Raw genomic sequence first — 20692 nt, 5'->3', positions numbered from 1 at the left:
TAGTACTGGTTTCCGTAGCCCCTCAGAGGAGACCCCGCGGCGGTAGCTGTTTGATTGACGTAGGGGAAGAAAAAGATCGGATTACAAGATGGCGGTCTGTGGACGATAGTGAAGAGGCCGTCGTAGTTGTTTTCAACGGTGAATTTTACAGTTCGATAGATATCCTGCTTTTTGCGGGTACAAAAAATAATCAACCGCGTAATATGTTCATTAATTAGCACATTTTTGAAAATCATACCCAGATGTATGTCTGGGACATGCGGGTAGAAACACGTTTGAAGCTAGGGGATAAGAACATAGCTAGGCAACTATTTTAAAGATAGGGTGAACTAACGTTAGTGTTGGCTTGCTAACGCGTTAGTTTTTCCTCAAGATAACTATGTCGGATACTCGGCGGCGTGTGAAAGTATACACGCTGAATGAAGACCGACAGTGGGACGACAGGGGCACAGGACATGTCTCGTCTACCTTTGTCGAACGACTGAAGGGAATATCATTATTAGTTCGGGCCGAATCCGACGGTGAGTTGCTAACTAGCATATCTTATTAGTAGACGATGGCTCGTCACGTTTGTTTTGTTCGTAGTTAGCCAGCAAGCTGGTAGCTAGCACAGGCCTCCCATTCAACAATTCCACATCGCTAGCTAGTTTGCGAACGATCACCTAACTAACCAACTAGTTAGCTAGATCAGTTGGCAATCAATTGTTATTAGCTCACTAGCTACAAACGTAACTGCTGATGTCGACGTGTATGAGTTATTCTAGCCAACTACTGTAGCTAGATAAATCACTATATTGCTAATACTGTCTAATTAACGTTATGTAGCTTATGTTTTACGTTTACTTGTAACCGTATGGGTGATTGGACTTGAAGATAACTGATTTGTTTTAATTATCGATATAACGTTAGCTAGCCAGTGTTTGTAATATAAATGTGGTTGAACTGACTTCCTTTGAAACTCTTTCCGTTTCAATACTTAAGGTTATATAATTAACGAACTAGTTATCTTGTTAATGAACGTTGGTTCATTAAAAGTAGTGTATCCAACTAGTTAGATTACGAGCTAGCCAGCCAACTAGCAACCTGGTCAAATAACTGTTGCACAGCTTGCTAGTTTAACGTTGGCTAGGTAACGTTACTAGTAAACTCACTTGGCTAACTCAGTAGTAAATAAAGGGATAGTTGTTGGCCAGCCCAAAACAAATTGTCAGCTAATTTATGGTGTGTTGTCTTTGTTTACATGCACAGTTTGTCCGTAAAAGTGTTCAGGTTTCAGCAGTATCGTCAGTTACAACAGCCATCTTGTTGTTGATATTGAAGGCTTATTTGACGAACATTCTTTCACACCATGTTAATTAATTATTAAGTTGTTTATTATATAGTTGGGAACATTTAGACAGCAAATCATTATTTCAGTATGGTAGTGGTTAGCTAACTAAATGTCCTCATGTCTTTTAGGCTCACTTCTTCTGGAGTCTAAAATCAGCCCAAATACTGCATATCAAAAACAACAAGTAAGTATTCTGCCTCTATCGAGGCCTGCTGTGTATCTTCAGTGTACATTCAGTGTTTTATTTGCTCTGGGGAAGGTGCATTTATAAAAGTAGCCTATATATCTAAATAATTGTGAATGTGTACAGTTGTGGTTAATTTGACAATGCAAATACTTGAAAATAGAATTGTCTGAACTTGATCATGAGAACTGTCTTTCCCCGCTCAGGATACTCTGATCGTGTGGTCTGAAGCAGAGAACTATGATCTGGCTCTGAGTTTTCAGGAAAAAGCTGGCTGTGATGAAATCTGGGAAAAGATTTGTCAGGTATTGTACCGTGTTTACTCTATATGGTTGTGTAAGTCAGTGTAAGGTTTATGAGTACTACTATGCTATTTATAGTCATTTTATGGCACCAGAAAGCATAATTTTTTAACTGCAGCAACAACATTTATATATCATGTCACAACTGTTGGTGACATATACACACAATTATAAACATGCCTTGTCTGGAGCAATTGATTGTGCCATATTTGCTTGTTTTTTGAAACTCCAGCCCCCAATACTATGAATAACCATGTATGTGCATAGTAGGTCACTGCTGCTTCTTTAGGGGCCAGTAAACATATATTTTCTTTATATGCCCATATAAGACTAAGCCAGTAGTATTTAATAATAATAAATGATAGAATATCATGTTATAGAAGTTTGTCCTTTGCAATGGGGGACTAGAGATCTTCTCTGTTGTTCTTACCTTTGGCCTGTGTCTAATTTCCACCCCAGGTGCAGGGAAAAGACCCTGCGCTGGAGATCACCCAGGACCCCATCGATGAGTCTGAGGAGGAGCGCTTCGAGGAGATGCCAGAGACCAGCCACCTGGTGGAGCTTCCTCCATGCGAGCTAGCCCGGCTGGAGGAGATCGCTGACCTTGTGACTTCTGTCCTGTCCTCGCCCATCCGCCGGGAGAAACTGGCCCTAGCCCTTATGAGCGAAGGTTACATGAAGAAGCTACTGCAGCTCTTCCAGGTGTGTGAAGACCTGGACAACCGGGAGGGCCTACATCATCTGTATGAGATTGTGCGTGGCGTGCTTTTTCTCAACAAGGCGGCTCTGTTCGAGGTCATGTTCTCAGACGACTGCATCATGGACGTGGTGGGCTGCCTGGAGTACGACCCGGCGCTGGTGCAGCCCAAAAGGCACCGTGAGTTCCTCACCAAGACGGCCAAGTTCAAGGAGGTGATCCCAATCACGGACTCAGAGCTGCGGCAGAAGATCCACCAGACGTACCGTGTGCAGTACATCCAGGACATCATCCTTCCCACTCCTTCTGTCTTCGAGGAGAACTTCCTTTCCACCCTCACATCCTTCATTTTCTTCAACAAGGTGGAGATAGTCAGCATGCTGCAGGTGAGTCACTGCAAACCAACAGTGCCAAACAAGATTTTGCCATTCTTAACTACAAATGTAAGTCTATTTATTTATTTCACATTTTGCAGGATGAAATCTCGAGATGCACATCTCATTTGAGTGTCCAAAAAAAACAACATACTTAGTAACAAGGATATGGCAACTGTCTAATAATAAGTTAAATAATAATACAAAATTTAAAAAAAGTACACTAACAGCATAGAAACATTGTTGTACAACTACTACTGCTACAACTAATACAAATACTAATACAACTAATAAACTCCTGCTACAACTACTAATACAACTAATAAACTAAGTACCTATATTATATACATACAGATTTACAAATATCTTCACATGGTGATATTAGTTAAAAACACAAACGGTTTGTCCTTAACATTTGAAAAGGGGCTTTAAAATCACAGATTTTAATGCCCTGTTTTCTATTGGTAAATTATTCTAATCAGTTGGGTCTTTGTATCTGAAAGATCTTACAACAACCATGATGTAGTGCGAGTCTTGTTAAGTTAGGTGCTCCTTATATACACCGTACCAGTCAAAAGTTTGGGCACACCTACTTATTCAAGCGTTTTTCTTTATGTTTTACTATTTTCTACATTGTAGAATAAGTGAAGACATCAAAACTATGAAATAATGTAGTAACCCCAAAAAAGTGAAACAAATCAAAACATTTTAGATTCTAAAAAAGTAGCCACCCTTTGCCTTGATGACAGCTTTGCACACTCTTGGCATTTTCTCAACCAGCTTCATGAGGAATGCTTTTCCAACAGTCTTAACTTCTCTAGGGTAGGGGGAAGCATTTGGAAATTTGGATGAAAAGTGTGCCCAAATTAAACTGCTTGCTACTCAGGCCCAGAAGATAGCATATGCATATGATTTGGATAGAAAACACTATAAAGTTTCCAAAACTGTTAAAATAGTGTCTGTGAGTATAACAGAACTGATTTGGCAGGCAAAAACCTGAGAGAAATCCATCCTGGAAGTTGGATTTTTTGTTGTAGTTTCTATTCAATGCCATTACAGTATCCATTGACTTAGGACTCAAATTGCAGTTCCTATGCCTTCCACTAGATGTCAACAGTCTTTAGAAATGGTTTCAGGCTTGTATTCTGAAATGAGGGAGTAAGAGCAGTCTGAATGAGTGGACCCTGCAGTGTCACAGCTTTTTCATGCGCGCGACCGAGAGTGCCTTTCTTTTTTACCTTTTATATTGACGGCGTTATTGTCCGGTTGAAATATTATGGATTATTTAGGCTAAAAACAACCTGAGGATTGAATATAAACATCGTTTGACATGTTTCTATGAACTTTACGGATACAATTTGGATTTTTTTGTCTGCCTGTTGTGACTGCGTTTGAGCCTGTGGATTACTGAAGAAAACGCGCGAACAAAAGAGGTTTTTGGATATAAAGAGACTTTATCGAACAAAACAAACATTAGTAAATGAATGTCTTCTGAGTGCAACCATATGAAGATCATCAAAGGTAAGTGATTAATTTTATCTCTATTTCTGACTTGTGTAACTCCTCTACTTGGCTGGTTACTGTTTGTAATGATTTGTCTGCTGGGCGAAGTTCTCAAATAATCGTACGGTATGCTTTCGCCATAAAGCCTTTTTGAAATCTGACACCGTGGTTGGATTCACAAGAAGTTAATCTTTAAACCTATGTAAAATACTTGTTTTCTGAAATTTTATAAGGAGTATTTCTGTATTTGAATTTGGCGCGCTGCAATTTCAATGGATGTTGGCCAGGTGGGATGCTAGCGTCCCACATACCCTAGTGAGGTTAACCTTTCTAGGACACACGTTCCGCTAGCGGAACCCCTGACAACATTCCGCTGAAAAGGCAGCGCGGGAAATTCAAAAATATATTTTTTAAATATGTAACTTTCACACATTAACAAATCCAGTACAGCAAATGAAAGATAAACATCTTGTTCATCTACCCATCGTGTCCGATTTAAAATATGTTTTACAGCGAAAACACAACATATGATTATGTTAGATCACCGCCAAGTCCAAAAAACACACAGCCATTATCCCAGCCAAAGAGAGGAGTCACAATAAGCAGAAATAGAGATAAAATTAATCACTAACCTTTGATGATCTTCATCAGATGACACTCATAGGACATCATTTTACACAATACATGTATGTTTTGTTAGATAATATGCATATTTATATCCAAAAATCTCAGTTTACATTGGCGCCATGTTCAGATGCCTCCAAAATATCTGGAGAAATTGCAGAGAGCCACATCAAATAACATAAATACTCATCGTAAACTTTGATGAAAGATACATGTTTTACATAGAATTAAAGATACACTTGTTCTTAATGCAGCCGCTGTGTCAGATTTCAAAAACTTTACGGAAGAAGCACACCATGCAATAATCTGAGACGGCGCTCAGATAGAAATAACATTTCTCTGCCATGTTGGAGTCAACAGAAATACGAAATTACATCATAAATATTCCCTTTGATGATCTTCATCAGAATGCAGTCCCAGGAATCCTAGTTCCACAATAAATTGTTGTTTTGTTCGATAATGTCCATTATTTATGTCCAAGTAGCTACTTTCGTTAGCACGTTTAGTACACATATCCAAACGCTCGCGCAGATCCAGGCGAACGTCGGACGAAAACGTAAAGTTATATTACAGGTCGAATAAACTTGTCAAACTGAGTAGAGAATCAATCTTTAGGATGTTATCATACATATTCAATAACGTTCCAACCGGAGAATTCATTTGTGTCTATAGAAGTAATGGAACGCAAGTCGATATCATGTGGAATGCGCGTGACCAGGACCTGGCACTCTGCCAGACCACTGACTCAAACAGCTCCCATCCGGCTCAACATCACAGTAGAAGCTTCATTCAACGGTCTACAGACTGTTGACATCTAGTGGAAGGCATAGGAAGTGCAAACAGATCCATATCCCACTGGGATTTCAATAGGCGATGGGTTGGAAATCAACCAGCCTCAGAATTCTCACTTCCTGTTTGGATTTTTTCTGGGTTTTTGCCTGCCATATGAGTTCTGTTATACTCACAGACATCATTCAAACAGTTTTAGAAACTTCAGTGTTTTATATCCAATAATAATATGCATATATTAGCATCTGGGACAGAGTAGGAGGCAGTTCACTCTGGGCACGCTATTCATCCAAAGTGAAAATGCTGCTCCCTATTCCTAAAAAGTTAAAGGAGTTCCTACTTGTTGGCTGCTTTTCCTTCACTCCGCGGTCCAACTCATCCCTAACCATCTCAATTGGGTTGAGTTTGGGTGATTGTGGAGGTCAGATCATCTGAAGTTGCATTCCATCACCCTCCTCGGTCAAATAGCCCTATCACAGCCTGGATCTGTGTGGGGTCATTGTCCTGTTGAAAATAAATGATAGTCCCACTAAGTGGAATCATGATGGGATGGTGTATCACTGCAGAATTCTGTGGTAGCCATGCTGGTTAAGTGTGCCTTGAATTCTGAATAAATCAGTGTCACTAGCAAAGCACCATCACACCACCACCTCCATGCTTCACGGTGGGAACCACACATGCAGAGATCATATGTTCACCTATTCTGTGTCTCACAAAGACACAGCGTTTGGAACCAAAAATCTCAAATTTGGACTCATCGGGTGATTAGCTCAAAGCTGGTTGAGAGAATGCAAAGGGTGGTTACTTTGAAGATTCTATTTTGATTTAATACTTTTTTTGGGGGTAATACATGATTCCATGTGTGTGGTTTCATAGTTTATGTCTTCACTATTATTCTACAATGTAGAAAATAGTAAAAATAAAGAAACCATTGAATGAAACCAACAATATTGTGACTAGAGTGTCTCTTGGTGCTTTTATTTTCTTGTGAAATTTGCCCCATCTGTAGATCTGAAGATAAATTGTAATCTGTACATGTATGTGATATTCTGCTGTTGTAAACAACCTGGATTGGATCAACTTTATGAATAGGGATGCACTGATATTACATTTTGCCAACATTTTCCTTGCCAAAAAAAGTCGATGCCGATATTTATTTAAAACATTTGCTCCCTTTTAAGCATTCTAGTACAGTTAAATAGTTGAAACACACACACTGACAGAAGTTATTTTGTTAGCATTTACGTACGTCCCCATTTACCAGTAAAACATAATCAAAACCTATTTCTTTCGCTTACTTGCTGTGCTGTTTCATTGTTCATTTGTTCAGTCTCAACCATTTCATCATACATGTCAACAGTGAAGTTTCAGCTCTGTCTATCCGTGGCCTTTCTTCCTCGGTGCGCACTGTCACTGTGTCCATTTCCGTCTTGTCCAGCTGTGTCTAACATTTAATGTAAACCCTTTTTCTTGTCTGCATCGAAATAGCGGTCCTTGTACCTAGCATTGAGCATGGTGGCGACACAGTAGAGGCTCAGAAAGAATGCCACCGTCTCAATTGTTCACAGCCTCTACTAGATTACTTTTCCAAGTTAACCCGACGGTCTGTGTTGGCGTTTTTGTTGTGAAGGTGTTTCAATGCCATGACAGGGTACCACGTCTGCTGCAGATGCAGTTCAGCTTATTTCTCGAGTCAGTTGTTCGAATGGAGCTAAGAGTGTTCATGTTTCAAACATGTTCTCAAATGCCATTGAAATGGCAGCAGCGGAATGAGAACCAGCACATTCTTGAGCATGCAATACGGCTTTCCTCAGTACGAAATCCTCGTCGACCCACTGTGCTGTCTGACTCAATGCTCATGGGGCTGACGTCGCTGGTCCAAATGTCAGTCGTGAAGCAAATAGCAGTTGCTCATGGATGTGAGTTTCAACAACACTAACTCCGGTAGGGCAAAATCTGAAAAATAGCGCTTACTTGGTAGTGTGTACCGGAGCTCGACCAGTCGGCGAAAGCCAACATCACCCAAGACAGAGAACGGTTGATTGTCAAGGGCAATGAATTCCATTATCTTGGCTTTAACTTCTTACGGCTGAAATCCCGTTAACGGGATCGATATGACAACAGCCAGTGAAAGTGCAGGGCGCCAAATTCAAACAGAAATCTCATAATTAAAATTCTTCAAACATACAAGTATTATACACCATTTTAAAGAAACTTGTTGTTAATCCCACCACAGTGTCCGATTTCAAAAAGGCTTTACGACGAAAGCATACCATGCGATTATGTTAGGTCAGCACCTAGTCACAGAAAAACACAGCCAATTTTCCAGCCAAAGAAAGGAGTCACAAAAAGCAGAAATAGAGAAAATTAATCACTGACCTTTGATCTTCATCAGATGACACTCATAGGACTTCATGTTACACAATACATGTATGTTTTGTTCGATAAAGTTCATATTTATATCCTAAAATCTCAGTTTACACGTTATGTACAGAAATACTCATAATAAACATTGATAAAAGATACAAGTGTTATGCACAGAACTTTAGATAAACTTCTCTTTAATGCAACCGCTGTGTCAGATTTTTAAAAAGCTTTACGGAAAAAGCACACCATGCAATAATCTTGAGTACAGCGCTCAGAGACCAAAACAAGCCATACAGATACCCGCTATGTTGTGGAGTCAACAGAAGTCACAAATAGCATAAAAAATATTCACTTACCTTTGATCTTAATCCGAATGCATTCCCATGAATCCCAGTTCCACGATAAAGTCCATAATTTGTCCAAATACCTTCTTTTTGTTCACGTTTAGTTCACAAATCCAATTTCACGAGGCGCAGGCCAGACAGTCAAAAAGTTCCATTACAGTTCGTAGAAACATGTCAAACAATATATAGTATCAATCTTTAGGATGTTTTTAACATAAATCTTCAATAATGTTTCAACCGGAGATTTCCTTTGTCTTTAGAAAGAGAAAAAAAAWWAAWAAWAATAATGCAGCCAATAATGCGCGTGACTGAGCTCATGGCATTCTGCTAGACCTCTTACTCAATCAGCTCTTATTCTCTCCTCCTTCACAGTAGAAGCCTGAAACAAGGTTCTAAAGACTGTTGACATCTAGTGGAAGCCTTAGGAAGTGCAATATGACCCCATAGACACTGTATATTGGATAGGCAAAGACTTGAAAACCTACAAACCTCAGATTTCCCACTTCCTGGTTGGATTTTTTTCTCAGTATTTTGCCTGCCATATGAGTTTTGTTATACTCACATACATCATTCAAACAGTTTTAGAAATTTCAGGGGGTTTTCTATCCAAATCTACTAATAATATGCATATCTTAGCTTCTGGGCCTGAGTAGCAGGCAGTTTACTCTGGGCACCTTATTCATCCAAGCTACTCAATACTGCCCCCAGCCATAAGAAGTTAATGGTTTTGCCTTAGAGTTGTCTCACTGAAAATATGTTACTCTTCCAATTGACTGCTCGATCCACACAGCAGACATTGTGAGCTAGGTTAGGAATGCTGTGTTGCATGTTTAGTGCTATATTTCTCGTGGTGTCATTATGTCATCTACCTACGTTTATAGATATGCAAGTCAGCTTTGACATCGGTTTTGCACGTTGGCGTTAAACTGGACATCGGGCTGATGTTGGCATTTTTAGCTAATATCGACCGATTCCGATATACTTACGTTTCTATTTTTTTATATTGTGCATCCCTACTTATCAATGTCTTTTATTTTACATAAATAGAATGTCATATGAAATGTGATAAAATACACATGCCACTTTGTTGTCTTCAGTATTGTAAATCAATGCTTGTTACTTCTCTAGGGATTAGTTCTAGATCAAACTGTTTGTCTTTGGCTCTGATATTAGTGAACAGGTTTGTAGTTGATGGGTAATCTTCAATTTAAGAAGGGAATCTGTGAAGCCAACATATCAGTAGGCCCTGAATGTCTTGGATCTTACATTGGTAACAATGATAAGGTTGTGGTATGATTTAAAACATTTTTTAAAACTTCCCTTGGCAGTATAATTATACACGTTTAGAAGCTCAAGAGGGACATGGCCATGTCTATTGACCCCTGTAATAAATTTGGTTTCAGGCCTAGTGCTTTTTAACATGACCTCTCACCACAAAACCTCTGCAGGCCACTGAGATCCAGTTGAGTATGTTAACTTTATATCCCTGCCTTACACTACAGGAGGATGAGAAGTTCCTCACTGAAGTCTTTGCACAGCTAACGGATGAAGCCACAGAGGACGGTAAAAGGAGGGAACTAGTAAGTTTAACGATTAACTCTATTTATTAAAAGTATACAAATACTCAGCTTTCATGTCATGAATGTTTCAGTACTGTCCTGTTTTTTCCCTTCCTCTTCACAGGTGAACTTCTTCAAAGAATTTTGTGCTTTTTCACAAACCTTGCAACCGCAAAATAGAGATGCTTTCTTCAAGACTCTGGCGAATCTAGGCATTCTTCCTGCTCTTGAAATAGTCATGGTATGAATGGTTACTATGTACATTTTAAATGTCTTTTTGCGTATTTACCCTGGACATTTGGTTATGTGTTTGATGTGGCAACATTCTCTCATTCAACTCATCTCAACTTCAAGGGCTGCATCTTGCCAGAACATGTCAAAATAAGTGGAATGAATTTAAATGTACCAGAGTATGTCTCTTAAAGGGATGCTTCAGGATTTGGGTATAAAGCTCTTTATCTACTTCCCCAAAGCTACCATTTTTGTCTACCTCCGTACAATTTGATGGGAGTTGCTAACTAGCGTTATCGCTATGATTGGAAGTCTATGGTAACCGCTAGCATGCTAGTAGATTCCATAGACTGAGTCATTGCGCTACAGCTAGTTAGCTTTGGCTCGCAAAACTACATCTAACATCCTTCATACTGGATGCATACAAAAATAATTATCTGTGAGTTCATCTGACTGGGGATGTAGATAAAGGGATTCATTGCCTAAATCCTGAAGAATGCTTTAAATCCTGAATTTATAAAGGTCTAAAAAGTCAGTTAGTCCAGATTGCACCAAGACTCCTGAGCCCCTAAAAAAACACGTGGATGGAGCTGAATGCGCTATTAGTTTGAGCTCACTGTGTGTACCCAGTGTGTGACTAGTGTGTCTCACCATCTCCACAGGGGATGGACGACCTGCAAGTGAGGGCTGCAGCCACAGACATATTCTCATACCTGGTGGAGTTCAGCCCCTCCATGGTCCGAGAGTTTGTTATGCAGGAGCCACAGCAGACTGATGATGTAAGTATATCATATAGCTAGCCCTACGTGATACTAGTGGGCCAATTTCTCAAATTTCTCTGACACATGTAGGTGCCATATGGAGATGTGATTATGTAAATGAGAAGGCATGATTATTTAACCATTGAACTGTTTCTTATAGTAGGTGTTTACTGTTAACCCAAGCATACCTTTTCTGAGCATTTAGATGAGATGAGTCTGAATTCTCTAGGGTGTTCTAGGTTTCCTGTACTTGACGCTACTCAGTTCCCCTCTGTATGTTCATTAGGATGTGCTGCTGATCAACGTGGTGATAAAGCAGATGATCTGTGACTCGGACCCTGAGCTGGGGGGTGCTGTGCAGCTGATGGGGCTCCTACGAACACTGATTGACCCAGAGAACATGCTGACGCCCACCAATGTAAGACCATGTCCAAATACACACGCACTCTGTCACAACACTGGGAGTAATGATTATTATGCAAGAAAACAGAACAGCTCGCTATACCTCATTAGTTGTATGATACTTTCATTACATTAAAGATGAATGAAAGCTTTTACTTTGAATCCCGTCAGAAAACGGAGAAGACCGAGTTCCTCAGCTTCTTCTACAAGTACTGCATGCAGGTCCTAACAGCCCCTCTATTGGCCAACACTGTAGACGAGAAGAAGTCTAAAGGTGAGGAGGGGGACGATTGTTTGTATTTTAACTCGCGTGATTATAGATCTATGCATCATGTATGGTCCGTGCTATCCGGAATCGTTGGGACGTCCCTACCTCATTGAAGTTTACATTTTAAATGGTTAAGGCAAGGGTTATGGTTAGGGTTTAGGTTAGGGACGTCCCAAGGATCCCGGATAGCACTGATAATATATGCATTGTGTGTATGGACTCTGGTTATTTGTAGAATTTGGTGTGTTTAGGTGCATATCTTTTTGGTGTGCATGCCAAGATGTCTTGGTTTGGATCTGTTTACATTTACCTTTTCCGTTTGTATGACTGATATTCATTGTTTTTATGTCTCTCAGCTCTGCAAGAGGGGTCCACCAAGATCAACCCAGTGTGTCCTGGTATTTAACCATACATTATCACAATCATAATTCTCATTTGACTAAGAGTGTCTCTTCCTATTGTAAATGCATGCCGCTGTCTTCCAGATGATTTCCAGACAGCTCAACTCCTGGCTTTGATTCTGGAGCTGCTGACATTCTGTGTTGAGCACCACACGTACCACATAAAGACATACATCATGAACAAGGACCTGCTACGACGAATCCTGGTGCTAATGAACTCTAAACACACCTTCCTGGCGCTGTGTGAGTCACCGGGGAAACACTACAGAGGGACATGGGTTCTAGAATATGGGGAGCACCAAGCGTTGACATGAAAACATTGTGAATTAGTTTTTTCATGATTTGATTAATGAAGCACATCAAGCTAGAACCCAGACCTTTGGACCCTTGGCTCCTGGGTATAATCCATTGATAAATCCACAACCTAAAATGTACTGCAAGTAATTGCCGGTATGGAGTTTCCTCAGCCTCTTTTCAAAGTGGTGATTGTATTGATTTTGTCTTTAACAGGTGCTCTGCGCTTCATGAGGAGGATAATCGGGCAGAAAGATGAGTACTACAACCGCTATATTATCAAAGGGAACCTGTTTGAGCCAGTCATCAACACTCTGCTGGACAATGGCACTAGATACAACCTCCTAAACTCAGCCATCATCGAACTCTTTGAGTTCATCAAAGTTGTAAGCCCACATTCACCCTTAACATGTCTGGTTACCATTTTACCACATGCACACACTCTCATGACATCTATCTCTACAGGAGGATGTCAAGTCCCTGATAGCACACATCATAGACAACTACTACAAAGCACTTGAATCCATTGAATACGTCCAGACATTCAAGGGCCTGAAGGGCAGATATGAGCAGGAGAAGGACCGACAGACCCTGAGACTCAACAGGTCAGTGTTTCGTCATCTCCCACAGACATGGACAACTGGAATGGCGTTAAAGGGGATTTGATTTGTTTGGTTCAGCCAAAGAGGATAACTTGGCATATAAATTGGTTTGTGTTGAGCAAAGTAACTTAAGCAGTGTTTTAAATGCAATGCTTTTAAAGCAATGTTGCATTGTCAAGTAACTTATATTTTTGTTATTTATATAAAGCCTGTTAAAATTAGTCTTTACTGTATCCAAGCAGATATCGTAGGGATGCCCGAACGCTGGACGAGGATGAGGAAATGTGGTTCCATGAAGATGAGGATGATGATGGAGAGGCTGTTGAGAAAAGCAGGCCAGAGGAAGAGTTCCCAGAGAGCTACGGAAAGTATATGGAAGCGAAAAAAGGTAAGTGCCGCCACTCTGCTCAGTGTGTTCAACCCCACAACTTGTGGAATGGTATGTTCACAATATGCATTTCCATCTCTTTGCAGTTAAAGAGAGTGACGACAAAGAGAACTTCCCAAAGCAGACCCCAACTGGCAGCTTTAAGTTTACCTTCTCTCATTCTGCAGGGGCTGCCAACGGTGCCAACGGCAAGCCAGCTGCCTCGCACGCCGCCTCAGCCAGTCCCAACGGCTCCCCAGCCAAGTCGGACGCGCCATCCGGCACCCTGGTAGTCAAGGTGAGCTTTCCCTGTCAACTGCCATTCTAATTGCGAAGGTGAGCCATATCCTCTTTCTACCTGTCAATCTGTAGTAAAAAGCCCCATTTGCCTGCCACCCCAGTAGTAAAAATTATCAAACCCAGAGTTGAGTCACTTGAGTTCTAATGTGACCTGTGTTCTCGTTGACAGACTGCGATGGTTGGCCTTGTAGACTACCCTGACGACGAAGACGAGGATGAAGAAGACGAAGAGCAGTCGCCACGGAAACGTCCCCGCCTGGGCTCCTAAGCCAGTGAAATCGTCTGGTCTTGGTCAGCTGTGCCACAGTCACAGTCCACTGGACAGAGACCACTCCCACCTTCCTACCCTGCCCCCCTGCTCCTACGTCCCCATATCTGGCCTGTGGACCAGAGAGGTTGAACAGTGCCAAGGTTTCCCTGTTGGTCCAGCAGGGACGCAGCACTTAACCCAAACCTCAGCCGCTCTACAGAAGGGGGAGCAGGTGCTAATGGGAGAGCCAGTCAGGCTAGCAGGACTAGCCGTTTAGTAATGGAAGCTTGATTGGCTGACCCTACAGAACTGTTCCTTTGGGTTGGGTGGAGGGAACTAGGCAAAAAGAGGGGGTAAGTAACAAACAAAAAAACGAACCTACAGAAAACAAAAGTTTCTTAGTTCTGAGGAGCAGGACTCAACCGTTGAAGCTGGGGCTGCATTGCCGAGGCTCACACACAACTAGTCAGGACTCCTGTATTCATGAGTTTAAAAGTACTGTACAGTTTCTTTTTTTTCATCATCATATGCCCCATAAGTGATTTTAAAAGGGGAGAGCTATACCTGCCAGTGTATTTTTATTTTTTTGCTGCACAAATGGTGGGATCATTGTTCACCCTTAATTAAATTCATTGTAGAAAGCAAGAGTTGCAATGCTGGTATTAAACTGCAGTAACGTCATTTTTGCAGCCCACTGAGAATGTCTGAAGTTTGTATATTCAGTGGCTTTGACTCACTGTGGCTCCCTTTCAACGGAGGTACCAGATGTCTTTGTTCAGAAGTCTATTTTCCAGCAGGTATGTGTATCTTGTTTTAAAAGAACACCAACCCTTCTCAGTGGTACATACTACCGGTGATCCAGTTCAGTACTCCTGATGGGTTGAGTTGATTTTGTTGCTAGCACACTTCCTGTGGGTCAGAACATATTTCAATCCTAAATTGCAGCAGTGGTGGCTAGACCAGCTACTGCCATTTATATAGACATGGGATGCCCCCTCACCCCCATGTTTGTTGTTGTTGAACAGTGTGGGTCTCAATTTACTGTTGGGTTAGAATAGTAGAATACACTAGGTGCAATTTTGTTGCATCAGTAGTTTCTCTTCTGACAGTCACTCAATTAGCCCATGATGGCAATTGGTAAATTAGTCTAGGCCAGCTATCGTGTGGTCATGGTTGAATTACCTACCGGGTGCCCCCATTAATATATCTGATGATCAACTGCAAACGCATCCACCCTTTTACAAAATGTGTAGAATAGCATGAAATTAAAACTTCAAATTCTCTGTCAAGGGGGGGCTGCTAAATTGTTTTGCTCGCCAGGTGGGTGGGTGCAACAATTTTGCTTCAGCACCCAAAGGGCTAGGGCCTACTCTGACTGCATCTGTGGGTATGGATGTGTGTAAGCAGATCTGCGAGCCGTTGCGGCCCCTCATGTGTGTTCAGATTTTGGGTGGCCCCTACCCCCATCTATTGCCTATCCCTGATAGACATTCCTATTGACAGATGTCAGGAAGAGGTGGAAAGCATTTGTCGGAGTACGTAAAGCAGCTGTGAATGCCCAAATGTAACCATTTCAAATGTCTAGAGGTTTGTTTTCTCCCTGAAAAATGTGTACAAAGTGCATTTACTACCACTATCTCCATTCAAAAATTTTGTATACAGTTGATACGTTTTCAGATTAAATGTGACCCTGGCATTAAAGTTGTGGATCTAGCTTTATTTTACCTGCAATCTTTCTGAATTGTTAATGCTACAACCATTACATTTTGTTATATACAGTAAACTTTCTCATTTGGTTTGAGTGCTGAAAATGTCTATCCAGTAGGTTTGCCTCTGAGGTACCCATGCTTGTAGATTTAAAACAGGATGTACAAGTTAATTGCATCTTTCCATGCTAACCAGGTTTATCACACAAGATCTCTGGCAGAAAGTGTATAAAATAATAGGATTTATTAAACAGCATACATGATCTTACATAGTTAATATTAATGCACCACTGATTCTATATCAAGGTCCATTTGAACTCCTTGTCCCGGTGCATTTCTGGTCCATTTTGACTACAATTAAACTCTGGGGGGGGGGGGGTATATTGCAGTTGCGTTTACTTCTTGATGACTTCCTCTTTCAGTTTTTCAGCCAGATGTTTTCTTTTCTGTAACTTCTTTTTATCTTCGACAGAGATCTCCTTTGAAGGGAAAACCAAGAAAGTGTATCAAATGTTGAACGGTAGCACCACAAACTTAAGTCACAAATCTGCTACAGCAAGGGCTTTATTCAATCCGTATCGCCGAAGTTCAGCCTGATTTAAAAGCGATGTTAGTGGAGACTGCATTCACGGTAAATATGCCGGCTCAATTGGAAATGACCTTTTTCATATTGCACGATCTAGACTGAATAGAGCTCTAAGAGTAGAAGCACACGGGGCAGCAGCACTACAAAGTGGAGACAGTCATCACTCCAACCCAGATCACCTTGGGTTTATGTCCCCCAACGAGAGAGCTCGCAGGCTGCGAGGCATTGACCATCTCTTCCTGTACACTACTAGCACCACCCATGTTCATTTTGGGAACATAGTCCTTTGATTGGCAAGGCAGCAAAAGAGGAGGAACAAAACACTTTAAAAAGGGAATAATGTGAACAGAAAATCTGGGGAAACCAAGAGAGAAGATTGCATTTGAAACTCACTAAAAACATGACACAGGCAGACCTCAGGTTCTTTGCTAGCAGAGTTCTACTTGAATTTGCAGCCATCAGCTGAGGTATGGTGCATTATCTACCACTAATGAAAGCTGTTACCGGTGTGCTGGGAGTGGGTGCAGGGTGTGCTGGGGGTTCCTCTGGTGTGGCTAGTTTGGGTCTCTGCTCTCTTTTCATGGCCTGAAGTTTGTCCCTCTGCTGCCTCAGGTACAGCGCCCTCTGCTGGAGTTGCACCTGCTGCTCTGCTGACAACTCCTGAACACAGAGAAACACAATCCATCAGTCCTCTGTCTTCAGTGAAATTGGTAATGTTGCCTGGGTGTTGTTTATTCAGAGTGCATGACATATGGCCCTGTGTTATGGTTAATGTCACATGACCTGGATTTAACGCTTTTATGTCCGACGCTTCAGCACCATCCTCAGAAAAATGTAAATTCTCTAATTCTCATTTCTGGGAAAGCCTTATAAATGTTAAAATCTACATCATGTGACATGATGAACCAAAACACAAAGCCCTATGTGTGGTGTATGCAGTAGGAGAGTCTCACTGTGAACGGCTTGGAGATGCCAGCCTCCTTGCGTGCCTCCTCTATCCAGCCCTCTACTGCCTGGCTGCTGCCCTTCTCCCTGGAGACAGCCGGAAGCTCTGTGCCCTTCACTGGAACCCTCACAGCAGGAAGGACTTCAACACATAACCCTCCATTAGTCACACAACCTCTGAAGTACACTACCTGACCAAAAGTATGTGGACACCTGCTCGTCGAACATCTCATTCCAAAATCATGGGCGTTATTATGGAGTTGGTCCCCACTTTGCTGCTATAACAGACTCCACTCTTCTGGGAAGGCTTTCCACTAGATGTTGGAATTTGCTTCCATTCAGCCACAAGAGCATTAGTGAGGTCGGGCACTGGTGTTAGGCAATTAAACCTGGCTCGCAGTCACTGTTACAATTCATCCCAAAGGTGTCAGGGCTCTGTCAAGTTCTCAGGGCCAGTCAAGTTCTTCCACACCAATCTCAACAAACCATTTCTATATGGACCTCACTTTGTGCACGGGGGCATTGTCATGCTGAAACAGGAAAGGGCCTTTATCAAAATGTTGACACAAAATTGGAAGCACAGAATCGTCTAGAATGTCATTGTATGCTGTAGCGTTAAGATTTCCCTTCACTGGAACTAAGGGGCCTAGCCCGAACCATGAAAAACAGCCCCAGACCATTATTCCTCCACCAAAATGTACAGTTGGCACTATGGATTCGGGCAGGATGCATTCTCTCTTGGCATCCGCCAACCCCAGATTTTTCCATCGGACTGCCAGATGGTGAAGCGTGATTCATCACTCCAGGGAACGCGAGTCCAATGGCGACAAGCTTTACACCACTCCAGCCGACGCTTGGCTTAGCACATGGTGATCTTAGGCTTATGTGCGGCTGCTCTGCCATGGAATCCCATTTCATGAAGCTCCTGACGAACATTTCTTGGGCTGATGTTGCTTCCAGAGGCAGTTCGGAACTCTGTAGTGASTGTTGCAACTGAGGACAGAAGATTTTTTACACGCTACGCGGTCCCGTTCTGTGAGCTTGTGTGGCCTACCACTTTGCGGCAGAGCCGTTGATGCTCCTAGACATTTCCACCTCACAATAACAGCACTTACAGTTGACCAGGGCAGCTCTAACAGGGCAAAAATTTGATGAACTGACTTGTTGGAAAGGTGGCATGCTATGACGGTGCCATGTTGAAAGTCACTGAGCTCTTCAGTAAAGCCATTCTACTGCCAATGTTTGTCTATAGAGTTTGCATGGCTGTGTGCTCGATTTTTATATACCTGTCAGCAACGGGTATGGCTGAAATGGCCGAATCCACTAATTTGAAGGGACATGTAGTGTATATGAACCTTTTAGCATTCATGTGCTATATCTACACTACAGGAAAGGCTTCAAGGGGAACAGACTAGTGTATACTATAAACTGAGGGCACAGAGTAAATCCAGTGAACAGTAGGGAGGGCAGGAGAAGGGAGGGTACCGAGACATCACTACAGACTAGTAATAGAGCAGATGTACTGAGAACATGAAAGAGAAGACTGTTTCAAGCACCAAAGTATATGGAGGGGAAACAGTCAGCTAACAGTATTGGAGACTGAATGTAACAGTTATTACCTGATGCCAACTTAGAAGGGGCAGATGTGCTGGTATTGGCTGGACTCATCTGCCCACTACCTCCAGCAGCCTTCAGCTCCCCTCTCTGAGGAGATGTACTGTTCACCTACAGGGAAGGCACAGGGCAGCCATGTCATTGCATCTAGCGGTTCCAGTTATAATGCCACACTGATGTTCACAAAGTTCAGGTTGTACAGCTAACATTTATGGGCGACCACAACAGACTACAGGTCTAACATAGTACAGTGCACACAGTCTGCTATTGCACTACTAGGAGTTACCGTTGCGTTGCCATTGAACAAAGGGACAGAGGGCTGGTGGCTACCACTGTCCCACACCTTCGCCTCAGCCTTGGGCTGAGCATGTGCAACATACCCCACTTTAGGTTAATATACAGGCTAAAAAACATATATTGTAACAATAATGCGGCAAAAACAGTGTTACAAGTCAAACCTTTAGTTAACAATGTGAGTCCATGTCCTAGAACAGGGCTGGATATCTGCCAGATCATGTACTGCTCTGCATTAGTTGATTGATTGAAGACTGTCTAGTAACGTGATATGTAGGGACTGTAAGCTGCTGCACTCATCACTTCCCCTTCTTTTGTGTTGCTGCTAAACTACATTGCTCAGAAGAATACTATGGCTCTGAATACATGAAATAGGAACCATTTATCACATTCGACAGACAAAGAGTCTTATGTTCAGTATTTTTGTATTACAACACTCTGATGGGTCAGTATTAGGTTCATAACTCACCTTGTTGGTCTGTTGAATGGAGGTGGGTCTCTGGATGCTGATTGCCTCTAGAACTGGCCTATCAGAGCAGCTTCTGGACGTGGAGCCGATCTCCTCTGACTGCTGTCGCCGAGCCATCTCTAGGTCATAATCCTCCTTTGACTTCCTGTACAAACACACATCGGGGAGATATGTTTACTAGCAGTAGATAGTTGTTTAACTCAGATGGTAAGAGGGAGGTTACTTTACATCAAACACCACCATGGTTTTATAGGGTTGTACTAGTGTTTCAATGTGTTACTTGTAGTTGAATACAAAGCGGTCTTAAATAACACAGCCATTATTGGCACCATTGAGAGACTATAAAATAAATAAATACTGAGCTATATTGTATGCAAAATAAAACTACAAATGTTATTATACTAATACAATTTCTCAGAGAAAAGATTGTTTAAAAAGTAATACTTTTTTTCTCTCCCAAAAGATGGGGTTCAAGATTATTGGCACCTGTTTTCAATACTTCATCTTGTGAGGATAACGGCACTGAGCCTTTTTATGAGATTGGAGAACACTTAGGGAGGGATCTTAGACCATTCCTCCATAAAGATTTTTTCCCAGATCCTTGATATCCTTCGTATGCGCTTATGGACTGCCCTCTTCAATTCAAACCACAGGTTTTTTACCAGGGTTCAAGTTATTGTCTTGCTGGAAGTTCTACTGCAGCCAAGTTTCAGCCTCCTGGCAGAGGAAACCAGGTTTTTGGCAAAGATTTCCTGCTACTGGGTAAAGTTCATGCCGTTGACCTTAACAAGGGGCCCCAGGACCAGTGGAAGCAAAATAGCCCCATACAACCAAAGATCCACCACCATATTTTACAGTAGTTATGGGTTTATTTTCTGATTATGCATCATAAAATGTCGCCGGAAGAAATGGGAGCAGTTTAACGCGCGCCTAACCAATTGTGCTATCATGTTTTCTGTTGTTGTTATTTGTAACTTATTTTGTAAATAATGTTTCTGCCACCGTATCTTACGGCAAAAAAGAGCTTCTGGATATCAGGACAGCGATCACTCACCTCGGATTAGACAAAGATTTTTTCTTCAACAAGCAGGACGCACAGGATGTACTGCTAACACCCGACAAGGCCAAC

General features: G+C 41.8%; 2 protein-coding genes across 5 annotated transcripts in view; one reads left to right on the top strand and one right to left on the bottom strand.

The window, feature by feature from the left end:
• Nucleotides 1–58: 58 nt before the first annotated feature.
• LOC111952045 (serine/threonine-protein phosphatase 4 regulatory subunit 3) lies at nucleotides 59–15650 on the top strand. 3 transcript variants are annotated; one of them, XM_023970482.2, is made up of 16 exons: nucleotides 59–521; nucleotides 1459–1514; nucleotides 1721–1819; nucleotides 2276–2899; nucleotides 10017–10094; nucleotides 10198–10314; nucleotides 10967–11083; nucleotides 11352–11483; nucleotides 11639–11741; nucleotides 12092–12133; nucleotides 12221–12379; nucleotides 12647–12816; nucleotides 12896–13035; nucleotides 13275–13420; nucleotides 13507–13735; nucleotides 13869–13958. In XM_023970482.2, exons 1-15 carry the CDS (start codon nucleotides 380–382, stop codon nucleotides 13725–13727), a joined length of 2346 nt encoding a protein of 781 aa, XP_023826250.1. In that variant the 5' UTR covers nucleotides 59–379; the 3' UTR covers nucleotides 13728–13735; nucleotides 13869–13958. The 3 variants fall into 3 exon arrangements, with proteins under 3 accessions (XP_023826250.1, XP_023826251.1, XP_023826249.1); XM_023970483.2 differs by having other exon boundaries at nucleotides 60–521; nucleotides 13588–13697; nucleotides 13869–15650; XM_023970481.2 differs by having other exon boundaries at nucleotides 60–521; nucleotides 13507–13697; nucleotides 13869–15650.
• Nucleotides 15651–15884: 234 nt separating this feature from the next.
• The window catches only part of LOC111952046 (cilia- and flagella-associated protein 36), a 31315-nt gene continuing 26507 nt past the window's right edge, over nucleotides 15885–20692 (bottom strand). For both annotated transcript variants that reach the window (XM_070434982.1, XM_023970484.2), the window contains 5 exons: nucleotides 19564–19708; nucleotides 18806–18911; nucleotides 17195–17328; nucleotides 16746–16901; nucleotides 15885–16134 (listed from right to left, as the gene is read on the bottom strand). In XM_070434982.1, the coding sequence (XP_070291083.1) occupies nucleotides 16051–16134; nucleotides 16746–16901; nucleotides 17195–17328; nucleotides 18806–18911; nucleotides 19564–19708 (625 nt within the window). In that variant the 3' untranslated portion in view covers nucleotides 15885–16050. The remainder of the gene's footprint in view (nucleotides 16135–16745; nucleotides 16902–17194; nucleotides 17329–18805; nucleotides 18912–19563; nucleotides 19709–20692) is intronic.

This window comes from Salvelinus sp. IW2-2015, linkage group LG25 (genome assembly GCF_002910315.2).
Source record: "Salvelinus sp. IW2-2015 linkage group LG25, ASM291031v2, whole genome shotgun sequence".
Taxonomy (NCBI): Eukaryota; Metazoa; Chordata; class Actinopteri; order Salmoniformes; family Salmonidae; genus Salvelinus; species Salvelinus sp. IW2-2015.
Note: the sequence above shows the minus strand (reverse complement) of the source record. Positions and strands in the feature narration are given on the sequence as shown.

Excerpts from the sequence above, each read along its gene's own strand:
- LOC111952045 (XM_023970481.2), top strand. The coding sequence starts at position 380 with ATGTCGGATACTCGGCGGCGTGTGAAAGTATACACGCTGAATGAAGAC. Across the intron at positions 11,742-12,091 it reads AGACGAGAAGAAGTCTAAAG|CTCTGCAAGAGGGGTCCACC; the intron begins GTGAGGAGGGGG and ends TATGTCTCTCAG. Across the intron at positions 13,698-13,868 it reads CCGGCACCCTGGTAGTCAAG|ACTGCGATGGTTGGCCTTGT; the intron begins GTGAGCTTTCCC and ends TCTCGTTGACAG.